The sequence below is a fragment of the Pezoporus flaviventris genome, unplaced genomic scaffold (genome assembly GCF_033815535.1).
Source record: "Pezoporus flaviventris isolate CSIRO_AGI_PZ_B2104156 unplaced genomic scaffold, CSIRO_AGI_Pfla_v1 ptg000213l, whole genome shotgun sequence".
Classification (NCBI taxonomy): Eukaryota; Metazoa; Chordata; class Aves; order Psittaciformes; family Psittacidae; genus Pezoporus; species Pezoporus flaviventris.
The window spans coordinates 15,753,964-15,772,230 of record NW_026892761.1 but is presented as its reverse complement, the minus strand read 5'-3'; the positions used below and the strand labels follow the sequence as shown (position 1 = coordinate 15,772,230).

Sequence of the window (18,267 nt, the reverse complement as noted above, 5' to 3'; positions counted from 1 at the left end):
ACACGTGGAGCTGATCCAGAAATGTGGCCAAATGAGACCCGTCAGTGGGTCAGTGTAGCCTGGCCCCTGTGTCTCGCTGCTGTTTTAGTCCTAGGGGATGTGCTTCGTTTCAACAGCAAATTTCTCCTTATTTCCGGTGAGAATATTGGAAAGGAAGGCATTGCCAGCCAAGAAGTTGGAGAAGTGTTGTCACTCACATCTAGTCCACTGTCTGAAGAAACTCCATGATTTAAATACTCTGGGTGGAGGGAGGAGGGACCAGACAGTTGCGAAGCATCTTGAAACTGCTAACAATGCAAGGAGTTCCTTGTAAGAGCTCCTCCTGCTCCTCCCACAGTTCCTTGAAGAACCTCCGTAATGCTCTTGGAATTTCACTGCAGAACAGGAATCCAAAGGGGGTTGCACATCTCACCTGGCTGCTCTGGGGCTCAGGTCTGTCTGAATTCCCAACTCTGCGGGGCTTCGTGCTGTGGTGGAGGAAGTGGCTTTGCCTTATGCCTTGTCCCCTTCCCAGGATGCCTCTGCAGATCCCAGCTGCTGTGATTTGTTCCTCTCCCTGTGGTGAGGATGGTCTCTCCTCTGCGTGCTGAGCCTTCGTCTTTGCTTTTATGATTGTTTGGGTTTCTGATCCGTGGTGTGACTGCCCAATTTTAGTCTCTTTGATGCTGTTGTGCATGACAGGCACAGAACACCTGAAACCAGTTTGGTTTAGTGGGTCTGTCTAGAGAAACAACCCTCTTGGAGAACAGCTCCGCTGAGGAGCAAGGCTTCAGCAGTGAAGAGGTTAATGGAAATCTATCTGTGCCTCATGCCAAGCCTTAATTGTCATCTTGCTTCTTTTAGGCCCCGCAGTTGTTCTGTCCCCAGAGCACCATATGCGACCATTTGATCTACAAGGGATGAATGTTTGTTGGGAAACTGTCCCTTCCTTCGGTGCTTCTAGTGCCCCGTTAGGTGGAAGAGGTAGAGCCAGAGCCTTCTTGTGTCTTAAGTAGGTGATGACGCATGGAGGTCTTGGCCGGCAAAATGTGCTCTGTTCCCTACTAATAGGTTGCACAGATTATGCAATTTACACAACCAAGGCCCATTTTAACTCTCCTTTTGATGGTGATCCCCTTCTTTCCAGGTGTGCTGGATAGAAGAACGGTGATGGTCCTGTCCATGGAGCCAAGCCAGAGGTTACAGCTATAAGAGCTGGCCAGAAGCAGTGTTCAGCCTTCATGAGCTCGCTTTTCAAAGGGGAATAGCTAGAATTTGGTTCAAAGTTCGTAGGTCAGGTTTCCATTATATAACTGTACTGGTTGCAGCTGCTTGTGTGAGATCCAGACCTCATTGGGAGCTCCTGGTCTAGTTGACTTCTTTCCCTGGGAGTTATTCTTTATGATGAGATGTACAGAAAGAAACAGGTTCTCTCTGTTGTAACAGTACCTTGGGTGGTAATGGCAGCTTGGATTGGGATTTGCTTCAGTCTGTGAAATGCGGGAAACCTCTTGGAAGTACTTGTCACAAACAGCTGCTTGGGAGGAAGGAATTTTTTTAAGACTGTTTTTTACAGACAAAGGTAGGGCCAAAAACAATTGAGGAGGGATCTTATAACTGGTCACAGATGTAGTAACGAGGATCAGATCTCCTGTATCTCCAAAACAGGTACTTGTGCTCTTGGCATGAAGTGCGCTGAGCATGTGGATCTCTGCCTGTGTCTGAAGGACAGGACTGTTGTGTGTGAGGAAGGTTATATCTCTGGCTTAGTGAATGAGAGTGCAACCCTCCCAATTTATTTCATGGGGGATAAAGTGGTCCATGGCATCTCCATGGACCAGAGTGCTTTGAATCTTGTCCTCATGCTGGTCTGCAAGGGCTCTGTACCACAGCTAGCCACCCCCACTCCTGCTCTTGAGCAACTTGCTGTTGAGAAGGGCATTGAGCAAGATGCTGCAGGCTTCTTCAGCTGGAGGCTGGTCAGCAGAAAAATATGTGTTCTCTCACCATAAGCTGCTGAAGTGGGCAGTCACACTGGAGATACTGAATTTCAGGTTTGGTAGCAGGAAAAAGGCAGGGAGTGCTGGATCTGGCCCAAGCAGTTGGTTGCATGGGGACTGCACATCATCCCAGGACCAGCTCCTGGTTCCCTGTGCTGTCACTGGGACCCACCTCTCCAGCCTGTAACTGCTGTCAGCAGAGCAGTGTAAGCAGCCAATTAATGAACTTATTAAAGTGGTGGTAATGAACTTATTAAAGTTGTGGTAGCTACTGAAGCATTTTGTTGTTACTATGTTTTTAAGTCAAAATATTATACTGTGGAATTGATGGGAGAGGATGCAAAGCTCAAGCCTGGCTCTTCTTCTTGCCTTAACGTTCGAAGTGTGATAAATGGGATGCTTTAAACCTGCATAAGAGCTGTAGGAGTCTTTTAATGTGGTGGTGTAACCCATGTATTGTATCAGTATCAATGAGCTCAGTGTGAAAATACACACGCGCACAAAAAAAAAGAATAAAAAACCCAAATCCCTCTCTGTGTTGAGGTGAAAGTGCTCATCTCAAACAGCATGAACCATTCAAGGCCAGGTTGGATGGGGCTTTGAGCAACCAGGTGTCCCTACCCATGGCAAGGGGTTGGAACTGGATGAGCTTTAAGGTCACTTCCAACACAAACCATCCTGTGCTCAGTAACCTGGTCTGAAGCACTAAGGCAGAGAATTTTAGCTCTTTTCCTCTTTACATTAAGTAAAAGACTCCTCAGCTGACCCCAAACGTTGTTGTGGGTAAATGTTTGGGGGTCCTGATCTGACATGCCTGGTGTGAGCTGTGCCTGTCGGTTTGGACCCCAGACTTCCCTTCAGGGAGCATCCTTCTTCCTCTGCCATGATGTACACAGAATCATAGGATGATGATAATTGGAAAGAACCTCAAGATCATTATGACTCCTCAGTGCTTTGTGAAGGGGAGTTGGTTTTCTCTCTCCAACCAGCTCTGATCTGAAGGGTTTTGCCCAATTCAAGTCATATTCTGCAAATGAAAGGTTTAAGCTGACTGAGGTGGCTTTGAAAGTGAAGGAGCCACTCATTAAAAAGGAAATTGCTCCTGACCCTGTGCACAGCTTCTTTCTCCTTATGCTGTGCTGCAGTAAAGCTCAGCAGAGCAGAGCTGGCAGCACAAGCTGTGTCATTGTGAGCTTGCACAAGGTCGGTGCTTTGGTGTCTGTGGGAATGGCAGGGGTGGGGGAAGGCAACAGGCTGGACTGTTTTTTCCTTCTGAAAAGTCAAAATGAGCTGTCGAGCTTTGAAGCTGCTTCCCATGGGCTTACCTCCCAGCATCACACAGACTGCATCATCCAGCCTGGGAGCACTCAGAACCTCCTACCTGAGGTGGTGGGAAGCAGAAGTCATGTAGAACTTGTGACAGGAGAAGTCTGAGTGATTTGTCATGTGTGTGTGATGAAGCAGGTAAGATTAAACAAGGTCTGCATGCAGAGCACTTGAGAATCAGGGTGTCCACCAACCCAGGTCATGTCCCTGCATGCCAAGTTGTTTTGACCTAATTTAAAGGGCTGATATGCAGTCCCTGAGGACTCATGGAAGGGGATTTCAAACCTTCTTCAATGAAATTAAGAAATATTACAGAATTTAACTTTTTGTTTATTTATTTTTTTTTTTTTAAACTTGGATGCTCAAGATAACTGTGTTAAATTTGGGTTGCACAACAAGCAACCTGCAGCAAACTTATGCCATGGTCTTTATTGAGTAGATCACTCTCAGCTGGATCAGGCCCAAGGCCCTGGATGGTCTCCAGCTTCAGCCCCTGGCTTGGGGGATGAGTGTCCTCTGTGCACAGCAGCTGTCACACAGATTTCTCCTGTACCTTCTCTCTGGCCTGTCTCATACATTGTGAGTATTATTGTAACTGTGAAGAACCTGCATTTCTGCCAAGCTCAGGTGCTAAGTTCTGATTCAGTTCTTAAATGTACAAACTGGCTTCCATGCAGTGCCGGGTGCCTTACAGGATGATGTTCACGAATGAATTCTCTCGACTTCTCTGACAAGGGTTTGTTGGCTGCCAAGAGCTAGGAGAGAGCTTTGAAGATCCTTTCCAACCCAAACCCTTCTGTTCTGTGATCTTAAAGATCTTTTCCAACCTACATGATTCTGTGAGTCTAACAGAGAAAAGGGGTCTCTGAAGCGGGACCTGAGGAGCAGCAAAGGGGTGAGCCTGGTCTCCTGGGCGAGCTCCTGGGCTGGGGTTAGCAGGCTGCTGCTGCGGGAATTGTTTGGCATTAATTCATGGCGGCTTGGAAAGCAGATGTGTGCTTCCCACCCTGCCACCAGCACCTCTTCCCTTACTCTAAATAGAAAGTTTCCTGCTTTATAATGGAGACTCTTAAAAACATTCATGTGGTTCAGGTCAACACACAGCTGCTCAGCTGAGGCCGCACGGTGCCTGAAATACGAGCTGGGGCAGAGGCTGTTGACTCTGGAACCCAGTAACACTTTCAGATGGCAATATGAACCATTTCCTGCTGCACAGAGCGTATTAGAGTATCCTCTTGCAAACACTGGCCAACTGGCTTTGCTTGGAGCTTGGGAGTTATTGCAGTGCTGCTCCTCAGATCATCTGTTGTTGTGTTAATGTGACTGGGGAAGCTCTTCTTGTACTCAGACAACTGCAGAAGTTTACCTCCTGACACCACTTCTCTCTTTTATCCGAACACTTCCGAAGCTGTGATTTCTATTAAAGACTTCTCTCTTTTTTTTTTTTCTGCATTTCCTTTTTGGTACCTTTTTTAAATTTATTTTCTAATAAGCTTAGTACAGATATCACAGGTGAAGACTGCTGCATGTCTCAGTAGGTAGATTTTGGTCTACTACATCAAAAGTAGTCTCTGAACAGGTATGTAAGCAGGATCCTCTGTGCTCCTCAGATAAAAGGCTTTGATGTTGTGTTGTCTGGGTGCATTTGCATGTGTTGTCGTGACTTCCAAGAAGAGCTTTTCTGCAGGAAGAAAGCTGACAGTAGCCAGAGCAGTAGAAGAACGGGAGGTCCTTGTTGAGCCTTTACTGACTCTGTAGGTGACCTTCAGCTAACTCTGCCTGAAACACAAAGAGAAGCAATAGTGTTGCTTGCCTGCCTGCACCCACCATTTCCGGTGCAGACTCGTGTGTAAGTTGCTATCAAGCTGCTCCTGGAGGACGTGGCTGTCCCTCCTCCCTCTCTCTCTCTGTTGGTGTTCCTTGCTCAGGACACTGACTCGTGTGGCTCTGCTCGAAGTGGGACGCTTCCCTCTGTGCCTGGTCAGTGCTTTCTGCCGAGCACCACTGCACCCTAAAAGGCAGTATTGCCCTGCTCATCGCTACAGCTTCCAAGTCATCCTTGGGAAAATTGGCCTTGGTCTCCTTGATCCGTACATCCATAAGTCTGACTTAATTTTTGCTTTCTATGTACTCTAAATTGACACCACTCACATACCTGCTCTAAAGAGAGAAGAGGCTTTTTGGCAGCCCAGGTGTCCCTGTCACAATGATGTTGGGAATCTGCTTTCCTGGCTCCCTGCCCACAGAAATCCTGCTGAAGGCAGCTGAGCCCAAAGGTTGTATAAAACACTCATCCCTTCTAAAGCCCATCCTCTGTTTAAAAACCACACTGACATAATTTAGTTATTCTTCCAATAACAGATGAGGAATGGAAAACCCAGAAAATAATCTCTGACTTCACTTTTTTCCTTATGTGTTTGGTATCTCCTGCATGGACCAATTTTACTGTTAGTCTGAGCAGGAGGAAAGGATGATGATGCTTTTGAACATGATATTTAGAAAGGCTTGTCAGATGGCATCATCCTCTAACTTTTATTTTCCCTATTGAAATGAATTTGGCTTTGTATCTGCTGCATCCATTGAGCATTGCTGGTTGCAGATGGGTAACTTGCACACTGTTACTAATCTGAGCAATCCCAGGTAGATGGCAGCCATTGAAGAAAGAGTGTTAAGTCCTATAGATGCAGGGCAGGAGAAATGTGGGATGCAGTAGGGCTGGACACCTGGCCATTCATCCAAGGCACTGCTGTAGGTGGTTATCCCTTTATAGCATTCTTCTTGTGTGGATAGAGGTAAAACATAAAGCAAAAATTGACTGAAACAGACACAAAGAGGGTAGAAAGAATTGGACTCTGCATTAACTAAACATAGGAGTTGTTGACAGCTCTTACCTGCTGGAATAAAATATGGCTGAACTGGGCCCAGGCTCCGCAGGAAAAGCTTCCCAACTCCCTGGGGCTCAGGAGGTGAATGCCTCTGTAGGCAAAAAGCATCAAAACCAGAAATAGCTTTTCTTTGCGAGAAGCAGCCCCTGGGCTGAGTGTAGCTGCATGAAACGTCCCTGCCCGTATGAACATGGCACGAAGCAGACGGGGCTCTGCTGGTCTCTTTCCAAGCTTTCCAGATTTTGTAGGCATATAAACTAGGTGCAAAGAGTCTTAACAGGCGTTGAACCTTCCAGAGCAAGCATGGTGGTCACGGTGGAGGGGATGTCTCAGTTGCTGGTCCAGCAGGCAAACTGGGCTGTATTTGTTTTGAGGTGTACTAAATGTTTGAACCCCAGAGTGTGCGGTTCTGTTTGCAGAGGGGACTTCTGTCTTTCAAAAAGCTTTAGGAAGATGCAGAGTTTAACAAGGGGCCAGGATGGGCTCTCAGTTGTACATTGCAGTGACTGGAGGATTAAAGCTGAGTAAATTCATCCTGTTATTGCTCAGGGTTTAGATACGCTTTTAAATATGAGTACCCTAGTACATGGAGTTAGGAAGCTGGATGCTTTCCTGGCAGGGTGCTCATACCTTCAGTGTTGTTTTCCTGGCAATGTTTCTCCTGTGAAATAAATATCTCTGCAAAACCATAGCAGTAAAAATACAGCTTTGAAGTAGCTGAGTCCATCTGCAGGACCGTGCCTCGCCGGCTAGGATCAGCCTCTGACACCTCTGCCAACACTGATGGGGCACAGACACCGCCAGTGTCTCACTGTAATGCTGGGAAGAGTAGCAACCACCACGCTGGGATTTTCATTAAAGCTACGTTTGAGAGGAAGTGGCTTCCAGAAGTGTGTAAAAGCACCCTTCTTAATCCAGGTGACACTTCATATTACTGAGTGTGTAACAGGTATAAACATGCAGGAATTACACTAGTGCCACAGAGCATCAGTGTAATTGTAGCTTTTAAAGGTGCTCTGAGAATGGGGAAGTGAACGAGAAGAGTTTAAATATTTTCAGGAAGCAATCAGCAAATGAAAAGGACAAAATCAGCCTGAATTTGTGAAACCAGAGGGCTGTGTGTATGTATACTCTGAGCACTCAGGGCAGCCTGCTTCCCAGCATGGACAGTTGGCCACTGTACAGTTCTGGGATGACTCAGGACCTCCTATCAGAAAGGTGGTTGGTTGTTTGCTGGTATTTTTCCCTCTGTGGTATCTGCATCCATTTCAGTTGTTTTTTTCTCTTATGAGATACTAGTATTTGTGGTATGCAAATGCTGGGTATAGATGGGAGTGTAACAGTGTCCAGAATTTTACAGTGTAGCTTAGGAGGAAGTGCACTAGCAAAGGTGTTTTTTTCTCCATGGAAAAATCTTCATCTGGTTCAGGAACTTTTCTGGGAAAGCTTTTTCTAGTGCAAACTTCAGCAGGAAGTAACATCAATGAAAAGCAATGGTGCTGTTGCGTCTTGTCAGGTGAGAGCTGGTTACCCCGTTCTCGATTTTCCTTAGGGCCTGAGCAGTGTTGGGGTTTTTTCTTACCCCTGATTTATAGGTTTTGTGGAAGACAAGTGAGGCTTGGACATGCCTGGGAGGAGAGGGAGCTCCTGAGACGGGCACTGCTCGTGTCCAGGGAGGAGAATCTGTCTGAGGCTGCCCCAGGACACATGATGGAGGATGACTGAAAACCAGGGCTGTATTTTCACAGCTGCTGTGGGAGCTTTTTCCATTTAACACAGCACAGATGTAAATTATAAACTATAAACTGAAGACTAATGTGCACCATCATGGCATGTGAGAGGTTCAATTATAGGCAGAGCAAGCAGAATAATGGAAAATACATGTGAGTGATTGCTCAGTTAATATAATTTGCAATGAATTATTCACAACAATTTGTTCACTGAGCTCCTATTGTAATCATTTTCATTCCTTCATTTGCTATACATTTGAAACTGCTTCCCACCACTTGTGCTTGACATGTAATAAAGTAGATCCACGCATCCAGCCCCTTCTGCCCACCTGCCCCTCGCCTACATGCAGAAGACAGATTTTGAGCTTGGTATTTTAAGCACTGAGCTCTCTTTCAGAAGTCAATGGTAAGTGTTAAAAGGGAGGCTGCTGTCTGCTGTAGTTGCTAATGTGACCCATAAAAGCCTATTCTGTTTGGCTTGGGGTGACCTGAGCTCGCAGAAGACCTGTTTCCGTGCTCTGTCTTGTGTCTATGGTGTGTGTGGAACTTCCTTTCACAAGTGCTGTGCTGAGGCTTGACCTGACAGAAGGTGACAAGTTTGTTGTGGCCTCGTGAGCTGAAGCGTTCATTTCCTACCTGCCTGGCATCATTTGTGCCTGGAGGAGGTGTTGGGCTGCACAGTGAGGCACACGGCACCAGCTGGCTTGAGGAGAAGCACTTTGCTTGCTCAGGTCCCTTTCCCTTATGTTGTTTCATGCTGTAGGCAGTGGAGTCAGTTGGTGGGTCTAGCTCCCAGCACTGCAAATTGTCACAGTTGTGACCTCACTTTCCTATTCCTAAGGCGATGGGAAACTCACAAATGTGCTTTTCATAGAATGGTTTGGTTTGGAGGGACCTTAAAGCTCATCCAGCTCCAGCCCCTGCCATGGGCAGGGACACCTTCCACTAGAGCAGCTTGCTCCAAGCCCCTGTGTCCAACCTGGCCTTGAACACTGCCAGGGATGGGGCAGCCACAGCTTCTCTGGGCACCCTGTGCCAGCGCCTCAGCACCCTCACAGGGAAGAGCTTCTGCCTCGTATCCAACCTAAACCTCCCTTGTTTCAGTTTGAACCCATCAGCCCTTGTCCTGTCACTGCAGTCCCTGATGAAAAGCACCTCTCCAGCATCCTTGTAGCCCCCTTCAGACACTGAAGGTCTCCATGCAGCCTTCTCTTCTCCAGGCTGAACAGCCCCAATTTTTTAGGCTTCAAAAATCCTTCTTTGAATCTTAACCCTTCAAGAACTCTTACAAGCTCTGTCAAGCCATGATTGCAAAGCCTTCAAACGCCCATATTCCAGAGCAAGCTGAGATTTATGCTGCTTCTTCCCATGGAAAGACAGCACTTGTAAGGTTAATCTACCAGCATCAACTTGTCCAAAGCTCCATAATCAGGCAAAGCATGATTATGGAGCTGTACATCATTAGTACATAATGGCTTTTAAATGACTGAGATTCAATTAAAACCTGATGGCAGAGGATCCAAAGTAAATAAGAGACAACTGACCCACTGGTGAATGACTCTTCTATCAGTCGGCTTGGATGAGGAGAGCAGGAGCTTGGGGCTGGCCAGAAACAGTAGAAACACAGTCATGAAATGGGTATCAGTGCTGCTGTTCCTGTAGGGCACGCAGTGCTGGGGTGCCAGCTGGGCGGAGGTGTGGGCTTCCAGCCCCAGCCTCTGAGCTGGAGCACGTCAGGCAGTTTGGGCTCCTGTGGGGGGTGAGTTCTGCTCTTTGTTGTTTCCTGCTGTTTTGTGTCGGTTTCCTCGAGCACGGTTCAAAGCTTTGGTACGATTGCCAGCAAACATGCATGCCAGCAGTCGTTCCGAGCAGGATGGAACAGCCTGTGATGCAGTGTGGTTGGTTTGGGATGCGTGGCAGTTGGTTTGTTTCCCTCCTCTGGGCTTTGCTGCCGGTTTGATAACGTCAGACTGGTGGCTTCCGGACAGAATTCCACTTTGCTTTCGGTTTGCTTTCCTTGTGAGTGTGTTTTCCGGCTCTTTTAAACAAAGCTTCATAAATCAACATTGATGTCGTTGTGGAGATGTTTTCCATGGTCCCCTTTGGATGCCAGAGGTGCTCTGTGCCCAGGGACAGCCCTGCCAATGGGTTTCCCTATGGATGTGCTGGGGAAAGAGCTCCCTCTAACAGCATGTCTACAGAAGCAGAGGCTGCAGGAGGCTTTGGGAGTCACCAGCCCTGCAGCTCTTTGGATTGCCAGCTCTGAAGATGGTTATTGCCCTTCCAGCTTTGCCAGTGTTCCTTACTTTGCAGCTCTGGTTTCACTTAATGGCTGCATCCTTGCCATCGAATGAGATGGGACTTGGATATCTGTTGCTACTATGGCCCAGGGAGATGATTATGAACTTCTGGCTTGTGCCATTATCTCTGGCTGGTTCATAATCAATGCCACTGTGCTGTCAGTGACATTTGAGGTGGGAAAAGCATAAGGTAGGGAAATCTCTGGAGGAAAAGCAGGGAATGAAGAAGTAAACAACAGAAGATGGGTATAGATCATCCAGATCTGCCAGCAGTGTTGAATTTGAACAGTTCCCATTGCTATTTATGCCCTATGCCAGGCTTGTTGGTGCAAGATCTGTGCCTCAGAGCAAGCCTTATTTCTCACCTCAGGTGACTTCTCACGTGTTTCAGAAACGTACATTTTGACGGAACAAATCTTATCTTTTCCCCTCAAAGGAGCAGTTTCAAAACAAAGCCTCTGTGAAGCTTTCTTCAAATACCCAACAGTTTATGTGCACTGTCCAAAGCAACCCCTGTGAGTCTGAGGTGTGGCAGGTCCCTGAACTTCCAGACTGATAACTTCTTGAGGGAAGACCTCGGCCTTCCCTCTGTGAGATTTCTCTTACTGTTTTCATTCAGATGCCCAAACCACCGGTTACCCTTGAGCTCTGCCGGGCTGCAGTGTGTGGGGGCTGTGCTCAGGTGTTGCAAGCACAAGATCAAAATGTAGACTGTTCCAGCACAACCCTGTGACAATCCTGGCTGTGACAGCAGTCTGTGCAGACGGGAGCTTGGGGAAGCTTGTGTGCTGATGCTCTCTTCTGGATTGTCGTGGTTTAAGCCCAGATAACCCAGAACCAGGCAGCCGCTCGCTCACTCCCCCCGCTTTTTTCTCCCCACTTCTGGAGGGATGGGAAGAGAATGGAAAGAATGTAACTCCCAACGGTTGAGATCAGAACAGCCGAGTAACTAAGGTATAACACAAATCACTACTGCTACCACCAATAATGATAAGGGAAATAACAAGGGAAGAGAATACAACCGCTCACCACCTGCTGACCGATACCCAGCCCGACCCGAGCAGTGATCTAACCCTTCCGAGTAACTGCCCCCAGTTTATATACTGCACATGACATGCTGTGGTATGGAATACCTCTCTGGCTAGTTTGGGTCAGGTGTCCTGTCTCTGCTTCCTCCCGGCTTCCCCGCGTCCCTGGCAGAGCATGAGGCTCACAAAGTCCTTCATCAGACTAAACATCACTGAGCAGCAACTAAAACCATCGGTGTTATCAGCACTGTTCCCAGGCTGAAAGTCAAAAATACAGCACTGCACCAGCTACTAAGAAGGAGAAAAATGACTGCTACTGCTGAACCAAGGACATGGATAAAATCAAGAAGGCATTTTTCTGGTTGGCACTGTAGTGGCTGGAGGCTGACATCAGCCCTGGGTGCGAGGTCTCCTCCAGCTCTGAACACAATGGAATACCCTGATGGTGTGGATTGCCTTTGCCTTGAGCTGGCCAGGGCTAGCTGAGACGGAGAGATGTGTTAGGACTAGTGGTCTGACTCTCCTTTCCTCCTGTTTCCTTCCCTTGCAGTGTGTTACTTGCTGAAGAGCAACATCAGCCCAGACCTGTGCAATGAAGACGGATTAACTGCGCTGCATCAGGTGAGGAGGAGGACACAGGTCCCTGCTGCTCCTATTGTGTACCTTCTCACTGTCCTCTGAGCAGACCCGCAGGGTAAAAGGAGAGAGCTCTTGGGTTTCATTGTTTTGCTCAGTCACAGCAGTGAAACTTCACTGTGTTGTGCTGGTGATGCCGTTTCCTGGGGAGCAAAGTGAGATTAGACCCTGCTGCTGCTATATCCCAGACTTTGTTCGATCGTAATAAATGCTCAGGAAGCAGGGCTGGATTTCAGACATGAACAACATTTCTCCCACCCTTTAGTTCTTGCAGGGCTGGGTTATAAACTCTCAAAGCAGATTGGCTCACATTTAGAGACTTTGGCAACTGATGAGTTTTGAAACTGGTTTAAATAAGTGATGCCCAGGGTGCTTGGAGAGCTGGCTGATGACCTCTGTAGGCTCAGGGACTCCCCAAAGTCTGTGTATCAGCAGTAAAATACAGACTTGCTGTAGTGGTGTGTGTCTGTCCTTCCTCAGGGCTCTCCACTGATCCCATAAGGGTTGTTCTGGTCTTCTTAAGGCCCCCATCCCCACCCCTCCTCATGTGTCCTCATTCTCAGTAGCTGCAGAAGGCCCATGGGACTTGCTGTGCCCAGAACAGCCACCTCCACTGCCATTGGAAATAGAAGCGCAGCTGTCACACTTGCTCTGAGTGCAGGACAGGGACTCACAGGTTTCTTGCCATTTGTCCCTTCTGTAAATGCTCCTGTGAACTCTGGGTTTTGAATTCTTCTGCAAGTCACTTGCTCTCTTCAAAGCTGGATGGATGTTTGCTTAAAAATGCAAACTGGCTTCTGGAAGAATAAAAGTTCCCCACCACCAGCACCACCTCTCCTAAGAGATGTATATGGAGAAATGCTGACAGCCTCATCACTTTCCCCTCTAGGTACTGAATCCATGGAGAATCACACCTTGCCCACTGAACATTAAGTTATTGTAAAGGTGCATTTGGGAGCTGAGGTGGGGATTTTGCATCCACAAGAATTAACTGAATCGCTGAAGAAAGGGAAGCTCCTAAGTGAACATTATTGCCCATAAGCAGTTGCTTCCACTGAAAGATGCAGTTATACTCCTGTGGTAACTTGGCTGTGTAACAGGCATGATTTTAACCTCACCTCCATATCCAAATAGAAATGCATATTCTAAGAAATAGAAATACATAAAGGGTCCTTGACACTCAGCTACAAAAATGCTTGTTGTGGATTGTAATTCAGCCCCAGGACAAGCCCATCCTGCAGTGCTGAGCTGTGAGTCTGCTGTGGGGGTCTGCAGTAATGTGTAGGCCACAAACAGGCTCCTTGCAGAAGAGTTAATCTTATTTTAGTGTCTTTAGCATACTCACTTCATGAAGTGAGCGCAAGATGGATCAGAAAGCAGATTCCATCTTCCCTGAAGGAGAGCGACTGAGCTCCTCTTTGCTGGCTGCCCCTGGGACTGTGGTGTAGATGCATCAAGGATGCTGATTTATTTCAGGAAATAAAAGTTGCCCTTTGAAGTACCTCATAATCTGAGAATCCAACTGACATCTCTTGAGATAACCATGGTAGGTAGTGTGAGCTGCTGAGAAGATATTTACTCATCACATGCCAGTGTGTGGAATTTTCCCTAAGAAAAGGGAATGTCAGCTTGTCAGTTCATCCCTTGGTATGTGGTTATACTGGTTATGGTGAATTTCTGCTATGTTTGCTCCTGAATATGGAAGACCTAGCCGAAACAGAAGCTGTGTGCACATTTGCACACATTTATTGGTTCTGTCCCCAAACCAGAAGGCCCTGTAAAACACCAGTGACCTTCAGTGTGCTCAGCATAGGTGCTCTGCATGGTACCTTTCTCACCACTTGTGCTCGATTTGGTGTTTAACTGTTGGAGATGCTTGTTGCCAAGCACTGCAGGTTGCCATGTCTGGGTGCCCTGGTATAAGTGAGCAGGTGTGCGCCCTTATCTTCCCGAGGTTTAAAAAAACCTATCTGTCTGTACCTCTTCCTCACCAGTGCTGCATAGATAACTATGAAGAGATAGTCAAGCTTCTCCTAAGCCACGGGGCCAATGTCAATGCGAAGGACAACGAGCTGTGGACTCCATTGCATGCAGCAGCTACATGTGGTCATATCAACTTGGTGAAGATCCTCATCCAGCAGTAGGTGGCTTTTCTGTGTCTGTCCCTTTCTACAGATCTGATTCTACCCACAGCTTCTGTGGATGGAAACCGAGACTGCTTAGTGCCTTGCCAGATTGCAGCAGTGGTGATTATTCCGTGCTTTCAAGCTATTCATTGGACTCCTTCCTGCTTGGGGGAAAAGAGGGTGGAGGAGGAAGAGCAGAAAGGTTGAGGACACACAGTAAAACCCTAGGTGACTTGACTTTGTTTCATGAAGCTTCTGGAGACTGGGCCAAAATTTGCCACAATTGACCTGTATTCTGCTGTGCCTGTGTTTCTGCTTGTTGAACCATGCTGGATAGGTAGAAATAGGAGCAGGCAGCAGAATGCACCCTCAAGCTCTTAAACACGACTTCAGGTCTTCCAGCTGTAGTCAGAGAGACACTGAGGTAGGAGAGCAGCATGTTTGCGTAGCTCAAAATCTTGAGTGAACTTTGTGACCTGTCTTACTGGCTCTTCATTAGTAACCTGTTAGCTTCTTGTAATGCTTGTTTCCCAGGGTGTGGACATGAGGTTTTTGCATTGGACCTTCCACTTGACTTGACCAAAGCCTCAAACCTCTTCTAGGCCTGCCAGTAAAGAGGAAGAAACCAGATGTGCTTTGAGCTGTACCATGCCCAGCATTTAATGGGCACCTGCTGTGACTCCTGCACGGAGCAGGTAGTCCTGGCTCTGTAATGGAGCCCTCTCCCCCATTTCCTGGAGTGGTGGTGTAGAGAGCAGAGTGTTAACCCACTGCCTTGCACAGCAGTGCCTGCTGCTCCTCCCTTGCAAAGGGAGACTTTTCCCTGTGATGCTGTCATTAGGGACACTGGCATTGACAATTTGCCCCTTCTTTGGCAGTATAATGATGGAAGTGGAGCAGAGGATGCCAACAGTCATCCCTTGGAGGATGTTCCTACTTGGGTTAGACAATTTTTGAATGGGGGGCATAAAACCAGAGGAAATAAATGTGGAACAACACAGTGCATTCCTGAGTCTTGAATGAAGATAAGGGAGTGTCACGGGGGTGGCTGACAGGTGAGGAACTAGAGCTTATGGACTTAATTGTTGTAGGCTGCCCTGTATTGAGTAGTTGCCATCAAATTCAGGCTCTGGTAGCCTAATGTCATGATCCCAAGCTCAGAAACAGTCTTCCCTGGGCCTTTTGAGGAATGGGGGAGATTTAATTTGTTTTGCTACAACCAAAGTTGTCCTTGGTGGCATTTGGGCAACTATTAAACCCCAGTTAGTTTTTCCTAAGCATTTATCCCAGTGTTTGGCATTGTCTGCTCTAGGATGTCTGAGGTCCTTTCTTGTGTAACTCAGTTCTGTCCTTGCAGTGGAGCAGACTTGCTGGCAGTGAATGCTGATGGCAATATGCCGTACGACCTCTGTGAAGATGAGCCAACTCTGGATGTCATTGAGACTTGCATGGCCTACCAAGGTAAGGAGACTGAGTTCATGTAAATACAAAAATGGGTCAATGAAGTACTAAAAATTACCTTGTTTCTCAGCTCATGATTTGCCTCTAGAGAAAAGCAGGATGCTGCTGCCTGGCACAATTTCTTAAGCCTGACTCCATCTCGTTTCTCTGATTCCTAAATAATGATGAGGGTGAAGGACAGTGGACAGTCCCCTCACCTACAAAGCCTCTGAAAACGATGTGAGGTCACATCAACCAGGAATCATAAATCTAATTCTTCTTAAGCAGTAGAGGGACAGGCCTTTCCAACTCTCCTCTCTCTAACTGGAATTTTAACAGGGATTACACAGGAAAGAATCAATGAGATGCGGGCTGCTCCGGAGCAGGTCATGATCTGTGACATTCATGACATACTTGCGACGGGACAGGACCTGAACAGGACTGATGCCCAAGGTGCCACACTGGTGAGTAAAACTCTGGCGGCTTCACTTTTGCCTTCCTTCAGCCTGGAGGCTACGAAACCTGCCCTGTGGCAGGAGCTACACAAAATCAACATGTGCAGGTCACTGGGAGGAGTGAGGAAGCTGTTTGGATCTTGTTCCATGCTTTAGTTTATTGTCACATAGCTGTCCATGAGTACAGCTGGCATAACCTAGTGTCTAACCCTGCGCTTCTTGAAGCAAATCCCTTGTCTATGTGAGCTCTGCCAGTTGTGCAGCAGCTCAGGTCCCACAGCAAGGGTCCTGTCTGACAGTGGCCGATAGCAGCAGCTTCGAAAAAAAGGTGCAAGAAATCCCACAGTGAGGAGTTGCAGACTGCAGCACTCGTACTTAACCCGTGGGGAGATAGGACTGAAAGATGTTCCGGTGACCTCTTGCTTCTCACTAGTCGTGTAGTCTGATCTGACTCCTGTGGAGCAGACGTGAGCCCTCTGGTTTTCGTGAGAGCAGGATCTGGTGTTGGGCAATCTGAAGACTTTCTGCCTCTTCTTTCTGCTTTGCACAGCATCTGCCTCATGCACAGTTGGTGGACTGCGATGTTTATTCATATAGGATGGCACCTGTCCCTGGGCAAGGAGAGCGACCAGGACAAACGTACCGCAGAAAGCAAGCTGGCATCTGATTTGACTGGATGCTGTCATCCAGGGACCAAGAATCTGAACAATCCTAGTCCTGTTCCCTCCTTTTTCAGCTGAAAAAGTGTCTCTTAAATCCTTGCTTATGGAAGTCCCAACCCAGGGAAAGTTCAGTAGTGCTACCGTATGTGTTCGGACTTGCATGCAGCCTTCGTCATTTGATACTTGGGTGCAGACATAACTGATACACAGACCACATGTGAACATCTGCTTGATGGTCAGACTATGGCAGTGTATTCAGGTTTCTTAATCGAAATTGTCACCTGTAGCATATACCAGAAGTGTAAGGGGAGCACAGGCTCATTCCAAGATAAACTTGGATGACTGAAGCTTTTTTCCCAGCATATTTTTTAGCATGCTTTCCCCTTTAACAAGGATTATATACATAAATTTAAGCAGACCTCTTGGCCTCCCTTTTAATATCACCCCCAAGTGATTCCTTGTTAATTCATGTGGCCTCTAGAGGGTATGACCCAGTGCTATAGAATTTATGTAGAAATTAATTGAATTACAGTAAGCATCACAGTTCATCTCCACTCAAGGGTTCAGCTTTGGGTGGTGGGATCCACAGGGGAATTCTTGAGAAGAAGCTTTCGTTCTCCTCTTCAGCACGGCTGAAGCAGGATGGGTGCTGACTGGAGTTCAGATTAAGGCTTAGGTTAGTATTTTGCTCAGAGATGCAACAGCAGACCACAGTTATGAAAACCATCAGAGACATGAAGTGTTGTGGGGGACTAAAGGAGTCTGTTATTGGTGTCTCCAAAGTGGTGGTTGTAGCTGGAAGCCAATATCTGAAAAATCGTATTTCATTAAGTAAAAGTAGCCAAGGATTAAAATGGATTTGGTTTTGAAATGGTGAAAATAATTATAGTGTGAGTGGAAGCGCAATTGCACAGAGAGAATCGGGACCAAAGCAGGCTGAAAATGTGATAAAAAAAATGACATCTATGGCACTTAAATGGGGCAGAGGAGACGTTCCTCTGCCATGAGAAATGCAGTTTACAGTGGGTGATGTTCCCCATTGCAGGCTTGCATTTTAATGGTGCTGTTTCCTTACTAATTGGGCAGCATTTAAAAGTCCATGTTTAATGCAGGTAATACTGAGTTTTAGTAACAGGAACAACCTGCTTTTGATCTGATGGCATCTGCCAAATGTGGAATGTGCTGCCTGTCCAGATCTAGACACAGACGTTATCCAAGAAATTCCACTGAAACTTGGTGTATAAAACCATTCGTGGTCCTTGCAGGTGGTTCATGCTCTGTTCCTTATCTCCTAGCTGCATATAGCTGCAGCCAATGGTTATCTGCATGCAGCTGAAGTCCTCCTTGACCAGGGGGCAAGCCTGGATATTAAGGACTGGGACGGCTGGGAACCTCTTCATGCTGCTGCTTTCTGGGGACAGGTAATGATTTTGTGGCAAGTGTCATGTATAAGGGTAATGTTTCTTTTTGCCTGGGCAAGTTATAAAGTACTCTGCACGGAGAAGAAACCTGTACTAGGGCTGCACTCTCTGGACAGCATCAGATGAGGTCCTTGGGGTGCCGAAAAGAACCTGCTGCTGAGAAAGTTCAGGGGAAGTATGTCCATGCAGTGGCCATACATGTGGGGAAGTATGTCCATACATGTGCCAGAATAATGTGAGGCGAGCTGAGCATGCAGGCCATTGCTTTTTATCTTATTC

General features: G+C 47.1%; 1 protein-coding gene across 3 annotated transcripts in view; it reads left to right on the top strand.

Annotated features, from left to right (window-relative positions):
* The window catches only part of PPP1R16B (protein phosphatase 1 regulatory subunit 16B), a 54,870-nt gene that overhangs the window by 32,392 nt on the left and 4,211 nt on the right, over positions 1-18,267 (top strand). For all 3 annotated transcript variants that reach the window (XM_061441473.1, XM_061441474.1, XM_061441472.1), the window contains exons 3-7: positions 11,799-11,869; positions 13,879-14,024; positions 15,368-15,471; positions 15,790-15,914; positions 17,863-17,988. In XM_061441473.1, the coding sequence (XP_061297457.1) occupies positions 11,799-11,869; positions 13,879-14,024; positions 15,368-15,471; positions 15,790-15,914; positions 17,863-17,988 (572 nt within the window). The remainder of the gene's footprint in view (positions 1-11,798; positions 11,870-13,878; positions 14,025-15,367; positions 15,472-15,789; positions 15,915-17,862; positions 17,989-18,267) is intronic.